We start from the raw sequence: 12,054 nt of genomic DNA, 5'->3' as shown, positions 1-12,054 counted from the left end.
TATTATTTAATGCTTGTGAAATTCGGTGAGTGAATATATAAATGGTATTCCTCAGTAGAATAACAGTCGATCAAATATGTAAGTCAGCATCTCGCAATTTGGAGTTTTTCTTTAACTGGCTATGGCGTACCTGGAGAAACGTGTGGGCTAACTTGTTGGCCGAATTGAGGCCATAATGAAGTCTAGAGGCGGTGGTACACGATATTAGTGCGCTGTCTCTCTAGGGTGATCATTGTTTTGTTGCTTGTATTTAACTAAGGGTCAAGAATTACCATGTTATGTGGATGTTGTGTCGCTTATTGTGTCGAACGGACATACATTAGGTAGATCAACTCTCACTGGCAGTTAAATTTTAAGAAATTTGTAATGATACTCTGCCGAGTGGTCGCTGAGCAATGTGTAGCGCTGCGCTGCAGTTACCTCCGGGTCAATGACGAGCACGCCCCAGGTGACGTTGCTGACGCCGATGAAGGAGTAGACGAGGTGGGTGCACATGCTGGCCGGGACGTCGTCGATGCCGTAGCGGCCGATGCCGGGCCGGTAGATGGCCCAGTTGCTGAAGTAGCAGACCACCCGACCGCGGTCGCCCACTGCACAGGCACACACAGGTACTGTAGCCGTCACGCACAGTAGCTCACAACTACAGCTGTGTCTCTTACCTCTCATATGTGTCACAGAGGGAACAGAATAAAGTTTTCTTACAGAGGAAACTAAAGGTCGAAAAGCTGCAGCCAACAAGCAGACAGTTTAACTGCAGTAACATTCATTGCTGTCGTAGTCCTCAGTCCAAAGACCGGTTCGGCGCGTCTCTCCATGTACAAGTCTCTCCAGTCCTGTATAGCTGCCGGCCGCGGTGGGCGAGTGGTTCTAGGCGCTTCAGTCCGGAACCGCGCTGCTGCTGCGGTCGCAGGTTCGAATCCTGCCTCGGGCATGGATGTGTGTGATGTCCTTAGGTTAGTTAGGTTTAAGTAGTTCTATGTCTAGGGGACTGATAACCTCAGATATTAAGTCGCATAGTGCTTAGAGCCATTTCAACCATTTTTGAACCTGTATAGCTAATACTTCTGTTTGAAGTTGCTGAAGCCTTGGTGTCCAACTACATCTTTTCCCATTCCCCTTCACCCGCGTACTTACTCCCATTACCAAATTAACAACCCCTTAGTGCTTCAGGTTTTGCCGTCTCAGCCTGTTACTTCTTTTACTCGAGGAGCGGTATAAAGCTTTTTTCCCCAAACTCGCTTTTTTGGTACACAAGCGGCTGTGTACAAAACTGAAAAGACGACAGGGTCAAGTTGAGATTGTTGAGGTCTCTGTGGTTGGAGAAAGACCATAAAGACTTGGATGTGAGGCTAAGGAGGTGATAGGCGAATGAGACTCTGGGTCGACTTGCTGGTCTGCTTTTTACTGCTTCTTCACATCTTTCCAAGGAACAACTGGAAGAGCACAGATTCAAATGGTTCAAATGGCTCTGAGCACTATGGGACTTAACTACTGAGGTCATTAGTCCCCTAGAACTCAGAACTACTTAAACATAACTAACCTAAGTACATCACACACATCCATACCCGAGGCAGGTTTCGAACCTGCGGCCGTAGCGGTCGCGCGGTTCTAGACTGTAGCGCCTAGAACCGCTCGGCTACTCCGGCCGGCAAGAGCACAGACGCTAGTTTATAAGTTCAGCAAGCGTAAGACATAGATGAGGCTTTCAAACAATTACCATAAGAAATGGCCACCCCAGTCTATAACTTCGTTAAGATTTGGGTACATACATTAATATATGGTACTTCAGACCACGAAGCATGGAAGTACCACATTCTATTTCTCTAATTGAACACTTAAGTTCCAGTACTCGTCTCAATAAATGTAAATGTCGTGTGACTAGGGCTTCCCGTCGGATAGACCGTTCGCCGGGTGCAAGTCTTTCTATTGGACACCACTTCGGCGACTTGCGCGTCGATGGGGATGAAATGATGATGATTAGGACAATACAACACCCAGTACCTGAGCGGAGAAAATCTCCAATCCAGCCGGGACTCGAACCTCGGCGCTTAGGACTGACATTCTGTCGCGCTGACTACTCAACTACGAGAGGACACTCGTCTCAATGATACTGACATACAGACAAATGTATGGTGGAAACCAGTAAGCTTAGTCCAGAGGCACTCACAGGCGAGCTTTTTGCAAGTTCTTCTTAGTATACAACATTAATAGAGTTTTATGCTCACTCATATCCACTGCCGGAAAAATAATTAGTACACTCATTTAGAGGTTCCCAATTCACTCAACGTTTATTGCTGCAACAGTACATATGGAGTACACGAAATGATTACAAAAATGGCTCTGAGCACTATGGGACTTAACTTCTGAGGTCATCAGTCCCCTAGAACTTAGAGCTACTTAAACCTAACTAACCGAAGGACATCACACACATCCATGCCCGAGGCAGGATTCGAACCTGCGACCGCAGCGGTCGCGCGGCTCCAGACTGCAGCGCGTAGAACCGCTCGGCCACTCCGGCCGGCGAAATGATTACATTTACGTATCAACAGCACTAGTGATTCTGAGGCACCAGGTATCGAAACATGCTGAAACACCCACATTAGTACGTGGTGTAGCCTCAATGGGCAGCAGTGCAGGAGCTGACTCTGGCAGTCAGTCGATCGTGCGGAAAGCGATTACTGTCCTGGGGTACGTTATTCCTCGCCTGCTGGACCTGCTCACTTAGTTCTGTAAGAGTTGTTGGTTGACGACTTGGACGAGTCATTTCTCTGCCATCACATCCCACACATGCTCGATTGGAGACAAGTCGGAGATCTAGCTGGCCAGGGAAGTTGCTGCACGTCTTGCAGAACATGTTGAGTTTCACGGGCAGTGGGTGGGCGAGCATTATTCTGTTGGAACAACATATCACCTTTCTATTGCACAACGACAAAAGAACGGATCCAACAACATTCTGCACGTACCAAGCGCTGGTTACGTCCCCTCCAGAAGGTGAACGAGAGTTTTAGGTTGGGGCCAGTGTGTCTTGAACGAATGCACTCTACGGCACAGCGTTCACCAGGTCTACGTACCAACGACCATTGCTTACCTGCAGGCAGAATCACTTCTAAACGGAAACAAAATGACATTTCGCTGAATGGTGCCACACCACCTCTTCACCCTCAGCCAGTAAAGTCACGGCAATGGTCTTCTGGGACTGTAAAGGGGTATTTTGTTTGGTGTCCTCCCTCATCGTGCAGCAGTCAACACTGAAATATATTATGGTACCCTCAGGTAATTGAAGAAATGACTTCAACGTATTCATTGCCAGAAAAATACAAACGAACTTCTCGTTCTCCGTGACAAAGCAAGGCTTCACACAAGTATGTACACCCGAGAGGAGCTCAGAAAACTTCTTTGGATTGCTCTTTCTCATCCACTCTACAGCCTCAATCTCGCACCTTCCTACATCCATCTGTTTGGCCCAATGAAGACACACTCCGCGGGAATCAGTACATAGATGATGGAGAGGTTTTTGATGCAGCAAGGTGTTGGGTCCGACGTCGAGCGGTAGAGTGGTACTACGCGGGCATACAGGCCTTTCCACCCAGGTGGCGCACGTCCGGTGCACTGAACAGAGATTACGTTGAAAAGTATGATGTTTTTAGCCAAAAGAGTGGGGAATAATATGTTACTGGAAACCTGAATAAAACCAACCTGCTTTCAGAAAAATGTGTTGCGTTATTTCTTGAACGCCCCTCGTACTTTATATTACGGTTTTTCTCTAAAAATAAAAAGTAAATAAATAAAGGTGTATGTTATGACTTCGCGTCACCTTTCAAGGACTTTTGCGTATGCCTGACCCCACAACACAACTATCAATCCAGTTGGTTGCTAACAGGATTTAATTAGCCGAATAAAGTATTATGATTCATGCCAGCCGGAAACTAGCGTTCTATGCTATTACGACATGTTACATGAAGCAAGCTCTCTTTTTGTCGCTTCTACGTACAGGTCTCCCTGTCGCTTTCGCTGCCAATGCTAATTCCATGCTTAAATGTTCAGATTTTGCACAAGGTTAATGAAATCATGTTATTATTTTGTTCATGATAGAAAAAGTACCTTCCCGTAGCTGAGTGGTAAGCGTGACAAAATGTCAATCCTAAGGGCCCGGGTTCGATTCCCGGCTGAGTCGGAGATTTTCTCCGCTCAGGGACTGGGTGTTGTGTTGTCCTAATCATCATCATTTCCTCCCCATCAACGCGCAAGTCGCCGAAGTGGCGTCAAATCGAAAGAACGGTCTACCCGACGGGAGGCCCTAGTCATACGACATTTATTTTATGATAGAAAAAAACCTTGAAAACCTGTGAAACCAGTTATAAAACTAAGCTTCACTGGTATTGTTTACGATGACAGCGAAGAATTCCTGTAAACATCAGGTACAATAAAAAGAAGAACTTTGGCTGTTTGCCGTACAATGTTAGCTGTGGCTCCCCGTAATCACGAGTAATTTTATTGTCAGATTTACGCTTCTCAACCTCCTGAAATAAAATGTTTATCCGTTTTCTGTACACGTTCGGTTGCGAGAAGAGAGGAAAACACACATACTACTGAACAGCTGTTGTTACTTTGACGAGTAACAACTGAATCTAAATCTGGTAGTTTCTCACAAGTACGCAGTTATCGACAATGTCAAAGCGCCCTTGAACTCCATGACATACAGCAGAAGTACGCAGTTTCGCAGTCTACCACAAACATGCCACGTGTTCAACAAGTATCTTCATTCTTTTTCCAGTCTTTAATTTCCGCACAGGCGTTTCATACAAGCAATTTCCTTAGAAGGTCGAAGCTAACGCAGCTAAGGAACAATTTCACAGCAGAACGAGCTGAGACACCAGGGTTGTCTCTCGGAAGTGGCTGTGCCTCGCATCCAGTACTGACTGACCTTCACAACACAACCTGCCTCGTAGTACGGTTACAACCTTCAGCATTTGGTCATCAAGCAAGAAGACAAGAGGCAACGATGTAAATCTGTTTCAGATTTGAAGATCACATTGGAAAAAGGGTACGTCGGCTTCTTGCGGAAGTCATTTTATGACCCAACCGGGTCGGTACAGTGCACAAATGCTTTACGGACGAAAGAGGTTGGTCAAAGAAATGTGGTTTTAATATAAAAATGCAGGAGAGAAAGGAGGCAAGTCCGCCTACTGCGAGGGAAAACGGGCACGTTCATAATCGTCGTACTTTGTTAGACTAACAGTAGAAATTTTTTACTAGTAATGTACGACAGAAGAATATAATAAGGGACTTGACATCATTTTTTAACACTAAGGTATGGGAAAATGTGTTCATTAAAAATGCGACCGACTTCACAGAAGCTTGTAAGGTGGGAGGTGAGGTACTGGAGGAAATAAAGTTGCCTGGACGAGTCGAGAGTCGCGCTTGGATAATCCAGTCGGTGGATCACTTGCCCGCAAAAATCCCGATCCGGCATTCAGTTTTAGTTTATTGGATACGTTTTCGCGAAAATACTCAGGGTACTTAGAACACATAAGATTACAGTGATCTTTCGTCCTCTATCAAAAATATCAACGCTTCTAGGGTCTGTTAAAGACGACACAGAGCTGCGAAAGGCCGGCATTTATCAGATTCTGGGTTTATCTTACACAGGGTAAAAGATACGTATTGTTCAGAAAGGTATATCGGAACATCAGCAGCATACTGGCATCCTCTCCTAAGTCAGCAAATTCCCTATTTCTACTGGTCATCCGATGATATACATTAAAACTGAAGTTGTGGGCCAGACTTCAAACTTTTGTTGGTACTAGATTATTGGATCTGCGACTGGGTTCCTAACTGTTGGGGATGGGACTTTGCCATTAGATAACGGATAGAATACAGTCGTAGGAAAAACTTCGTGCTCTGCGCAGCGTCGTTCTGCGATTACAGTCTGTGTAGACGACCGATCTGATATCGATGAGGCGCTCACCGCAGCGTGCAGACCTGCAGCAGAAGCGCATGCACTCAAACAACGCATGCTCAGTGACGACTCAGTACACTGCGCATGCGCCGGCGGGGTTTTAAATACAAGAAATCAGTGTACTTTCGCCAGTATACACCTGAAGATGGCCAGAAGACTCTGCGCCGAAACATCGTGCTACCAAGCTACTACGTCTGGCAGTTCTCCCGAAATTTCATGGAACCTCTAAAGTACTTCCAAAGTCCAAGACTGTTATCTGGAACAGCAAAGTATCGAGTCGTTAGCGCCTGAATAACGAAATGAGACGCTATGGTCGTTCAGAAGCTACCACCCAACTGAAAAGAACGAGTGATAAAGCAACTGCACATGTATTGAAGGAGGCAATCACTTCTTCCCGTTTTCGTACAGTAGCATATTTTTGCGTGCTGATGTTAATGAGTGAAGTACAACAGTGCTCACCATTTCCCGAAACTAGAGACGGGCAGAAGACGACACACAGGCCGGCGACGGCCAGGAACCACACAGCCGAAGACCTCATTGTCCTGCAACAAAACCAAAATACAGTGACCAACAGCTAGACAAAGTTGTGTACGAAACATGCTGGCCATCACCCTTAATATGTACGTGGTACGTTTCATCTTTCTTTCTTGCATTTCTTACTGTATTGTATCTTTTGATGGTCTTTAGAGAGACTAAAAAGTTTAATCAAAGATCGGGATGACCCACATTATTATAAATTGAGCTGTTAGTGTTAATTATAGCTATATTTACGTTGTTTTGGTTCCTAAATTTAAAAATTAACGCAAGAATGAAGATAAACGCCTGACATTTATCTGTCGTTACTTTCCTTGGCCATCACGCACCAAATCTTAAAAGATTTGGCAAATAAGACGCAACATGCTCCTTTTGTCAGCAGATGACATTTTCCAGATTCCGTAGTAAAACAGTAAAACAACAGCTGGCAACTATCAAATTTATGAACATGCCGTTAGCTGGTTATAAAATCTGCTTTTATAAGACGCTTCGTGTTTAAATGTAATTCATAACAAACACCTCAGTGTAAATTGTTCGCTCTCCCACCCACATTCGTCTTGTAGACGTGTTTCGTCCATCTGCTTTCGTCATCCTTTTTATATGTCCCTACCATCTCAGTGTACCCAGCATACCTTTCTCAATATTTTCACCCCACAATGCTTACTAAAAATAGCTTAAGTTAAGATTGAAGTCTTATTTAAACTTTAGGTACGTTGAATAAAAATTGATAACATACGTATTAACGATATTATTTATTGGTGAAATGAAATTGCAGGGTCTTGTAGGCGTGTTTCGTCTATCTGCTTTCGTCATCCTTTTTATATTCCCTACCATCTCAGTATATCCAACATACCTTTCTCAATATTTTCACTCCAGAATGCCTCCTAAAAATAGCTTAACAAACCTTAAGTTAAGATTGAATTCTTATTTAAACTTTGGGCACGTTGAATAAAAATTGATAAGATACATATTAACGATATTATTTATTGGTGAAATGAAATTGCAGTGTACCCGTAAAATTAAATCATTACAATGACTGACAAAAACTAATGTGAACAATAGCTTTATATCCCCTTGGGAAGTTTGGGTGAGTTAGGTTTGTATGTAGTAGTTTTTAAATTCTCCCATTGGCACTCGACATTAAGACCTAGTTCGTATACCTGTTTTCGCTCATTCTCTTTATATCTCCGGGTTCGTGCGTTGTACTTTTTAATTTTTGGCATGATGTCGCATTCTCACGGATAAGAATTCTTAATTTACTCCTGATGTTTGAAAATCACTGTTCGAATGCATTATGTAGACCCACATAAGAAACGAATAACTCTAGTTTTTTCAGCTGATTATGAATCGGGAATGCTATTCCAGGTGTTAAAAATCAACACATTCTCGCTTCAGTGCACTCGCCTAAAGATGACACATACATATCAACTAAGTATGCAAAAATAAAAATAAGAAAACCAGTTTAACTACAAGTATTTTTATTTGTTATTACGCAGGATTATATTTCTTCGTCACTTTCATTATCTTTATCACTTATCCCAGACTCAGGGATACAATTAAATTGCATTCGAGACGATCATTATTCATTATTAACATAATTATCTAATTTTTCGCCAGATAGCATGCTTTTTTCCACACTTCACGAGAAACTTCCACGTTCTTCAACTGAAAAGATATTCGTTTCACTGCTTCATTTTGTATGAAGTTCAGCACGTTAAAAATTATCTCGGGCGCCCGACCGAGGCATTATCCAATACACACTTTCGAAGACATTGTCAAACGCAACAAAAGCGGGGCGGGTGGCTGCCATAGAACGTGGTCTGACTCCCGAGAGAGAATGTCAGTTTCACCTAAACGCCCGTCTAGCGCCACTTATTCCAAATAGGCCAAAAACCGACTCTGCGTGTGGGCGTCACAGTTCAGAGCGCCCGCATATGATATTTTGTGGAAGAGCCACACACATGGGGACATAGAGCTGCACGTGGTTCGCAAGCCGCGCTTTACGGACCACAGTCCTAGAGCCTTCGAACTAGATTCACACCGGATTCGACTCGTTCCTGTAGCCGAACTAACACAGCTTGTTGTTGTTGTTGTGGTCTTCAGTCCTGAGACTGGTTTGATGCAGCTCTCCATGCTACTCTATCCTGTGCAAGCTTTTTCATCTCCCAGTACCTACTGCAACCTACATCCTTCTGAATCTGCTTATTCATCTCTTGGTCTCCCTCTACGATTTTTACCCTCCACGCTGCCCTCCAATACTAAATTGGTGATCCCTTGATGCCTCAGAACATGTCCTACCAACCGATCCCTTCTTCTGGTCAAGTTGTGCCACAAACTTCTCTTCTCCCCAATCCTATTCAATACTTCCTCATTAGTTATGTGATCTACCCATCTAATCTTCAGCATTCTTCTGTAGCACCACATTTCGAAAGCTTCTATTCTCTTCTTGTCCAAACTATTTATCGTCCACGCTTCACTTCCATACATGGCTACACTCCACACAAATACTTTCAGAAACGACGTCCTGACACTTAAATCTATACTCGATGTTAACAAATTTCTCTTCTTCAGAAACGCTTTCCTTGCCATTGCCAGCCTACATTTGATATCCTCTCTACTTCGACCATCATCAGTTATTTTGCTCCCCAAATAGCAAAACTCCTTTACCACTTTAAGTGCCTCATTTCCTAATCTAATTCCTTCAGCATCACCCGACTTAATTAGACTACATTCCATTATCCTGGTTTTGCTTTTGTTGATGTTCATCTTATATCCTCCTTTCAAGACACTGTCCATTCCATTCAACTGCTCTTCCAAGTCCTTTGCTGTCTCTGACAGAATTACAATGTCATCGGCGAACCTCAAAGTTTTTATTTCTTCTCCATGAATTTTAATACCTACTCCGAATTTTTCTTTTGTTTCCTTTACTGCTTGCTCAATATACAGATTGAACAACATCGGGGAGAGGCTACAACCCTGTCTTACTCCCTTCCCAACCACTGCTTCCCTTTCTTGTCCCTCGACTCTTATAACTGCCATCTGGTTTCTGTACAAATTGTAAATAGCCTTTCGCTCCCTGTATTTTACCACTGCCAGCTTATGTTCTCTTTTATTAAGGAGCAAACACACGTCAGGCCGTGCCGCTACACCGCCACGCTCTGGATTGCTGAACACAATCGCCGTGCACTTGCAAGTTACCGTTGGTCAGTCGAGCAGCGGGTGGGCTGACACCCAGGCAGGCTCGTGATACAGTTACTCGCACGCCACGGCGGTAACTGTTCCTCTGCGGTCGACTCTGCTCCGGACTTCCTACTTGGAAGGCAACAGTGACCAACAGTGGGATTCCGTTACGCAACAAAGACGCTACGAGGTGAACATCGGACGCCGCTAAACAAAGCTGGCCTCGACAAATAGTATTCGCAGAGGGACATCGAGAAATGAATTTGTTAAGGTGAAGGTTAGCCTTGGCACCGGACGCGCTCGGCGAGCTAAGCACGCGGGCCTGGTTTTTTTTCGTATTTTCGCTGGTGGCTTACTGCAATATGGCAAGACTCGAGTGAAACCTGTTGCTAGCTCCACAGCGAGGTTCGGAGAGCTTCGAGCTCCAGTGCTAACGGATGTCGCACGTTTCAAGGTTTCTTAAACGTCACCTCCACTCTTGCTAAACTTAGAACTCAACACTGCCATAAATACTAAAAGATGTATAGTCACTCGAAGTATACTTGATCGTTGCCACGATGTTATACATGATCAGGTTTTCTTTGAAAAAAAATCCTTTTTTAAATACGCTGTCCTTCATATTTTCTGCAGATAGCGATCATTTCATCATCTGAGTGTTAACAGACGTTTTACAGTGAGGGGACAAACGCCATGGGATAGCGTTGTGAGCACTACTGGCCATTAAAATTGCTACACCAAGAAGAAATGCAGATGATAAACGGGTATTCATTGGACAAATATATTATACTAGAATTTATATGTGATTACATTTTCACGCAATTTGGGTGCATAGATCCTGAGAAATCAGTACCCAGAACAACCACTTCCGTTCGTAATAACGGCCTTGATACGCCTGGGCATTGAGTCAAACAAAGCTTGGATGACGTGTACAGGTACAGCTACCCATGCAGCTTCAACACGAAACCACAGTTCAAGAGTGGTGACTCGCGTATTGTGACGAGCCAGTTTCTCGGCCACCATTGACCAGACGTTTTCAATTGGTGAGAGATCTGGAGAATGTGCTGGCCAGGGCAGCAGTCGAACATTTTCTGTATCCAGAAAGGCCCGTACAGGACCTGCATCATGCGGTCGTGCATTATCCTGTTGAAACGTAGAGTTTCGCAGGGATCGAATGAAGGGTAGATCCACACATCTGAAATGCAACGTCCACTGTTCAAAGTGCCGTCAATGCGAACAAGAGGTGACCGAGACGTGTAACCAATGCCACCCCCTTACATCACGCCGGGTGATACGCCCGTATGGCGATGACGAATACACGCTTCCAATGTGCGTTCACCGCGATGTCGCCAAACACGGACTCGACCATCATGATGCTGTAAACAGAACCTGGATTCATCTGAAAAAATGACGTTTTGCCATTCGTGCACCCAGGTTCGTCGTTGAGTACACCATCGCAGGCGCTCCTGTCTGTGATGCAGCGTCAAGGGTAACCGCAGCCATTGTCTCCGAGCTGACAGTCCGTGCTGCTGCAACCGTCGTCGAACTGTTGGTGCAGATGGTTGTTGTCTAGCAAACGTCCCCATCTATTGACTCAGGGATCGAGACGTGGCTGCACGATCCGTTACAGCCATGTGGATAAGATGCCTGTTATCTCGACTGAACCCACCGATTCCATATCCTGCTAACAGTCATTGGATCTCGACTAACGCGAGCAGCAATGTCGTGATACGATAAACCGCAATCGCGATAGGTTACAATCCGACCTTTATCAAAGTCGCAAACGTGATAGTAAGCATTTCTCCTCCTTACACGAGGCATCACAACAACGTTTCACCAGGCAACGCCGGTCAACTGCTGTTTGTGTATGAGAAATCGGTTGGAAACTTTCCTCATGTCAGCACATTGTAGGTGTCGCCATCGGCGCCAACCTTGTGTGAATGCTCTGAAAAGCTAATCTTTGCAAATCACAGCATCTTCTGCCTGTCGGTTAAATTTCGTGTCTGTAGCACGTCTTCTTCGAGGTGTAGCAATTTTAATGGCCAGTAGTGTAAATATACAGACGGCGATAGTATCGCATTCACAAGGTGTAAAAGCAGTGCATTGGCGGAGCTTTCATTGTACTCGGGTGATTCCTGTGAAAAGGTTTCCGACATGATTATGGGCGCACGATGTGAACAGGCTTTGAACGCAGAATGGAAGTTGGAGCTAGAAGCATAGAACATTTCATTTCGGAAATCGTTAGGGAATTCAGTATTCCGAGATCCACTGTGTCAAGAGATTGCCGACAGTACCAAATGTCAGACATTACCTCTGACACGGACAACTTAGTGGACGACGGCCTTGACTTAACGACCGAGCGCAGTGACAAAATTGGTTCAAAT

General features: G+C 44.6%; 1 protein-coding gene across 1 annotated transcript in view; it reads right to left on the bottom strand.

Moving 5' to 3' along the window:
• LOC124622411 (endochitinase) overlaps window positions 1-12,054 on the bottom strand; it is an 85,738-nt gene that overhangs the window by 50,001 nt on the left and 23,683 nt on the right. The window contains exons 2-3 of the mRNA XM_047148099.1: window positions 6,419-6,501; window positions 421-590 (exon numbers count right to left, since the gene is read on the bottom strand). Of these exons, the coding sequence (XP_047004055.1) occupies window positions 421-590; window positions 6,419-6,497 (249 nt within the window). The 5' untranslated portion in view covers window positions 6,498-6,501. The remainder of the gene's footprint in view (window positions 1-420; window positions 591-6,418; window positions 6,502-12,054) is intronic.

This window comes from Schistocerca americana, chromosome 7 (assembly GCF_021461395.2).
Source record: "Schistocerca americana isolate TAMUIC-IGC-003095 chromosome 7, iqSchAmer2.1, whole genome shotgun sequence".
Lineage (NCBI taxonomy): Eukaryota > Metazoa > Arthropoda > Insecta > Orthoptera > Acrididae > Schistocerca > Schistocerca americana.
Note: the sequence above shows the minus strand (reverse complement) of the source record. Positions and strands in the feature narration are given on the sequence as shown.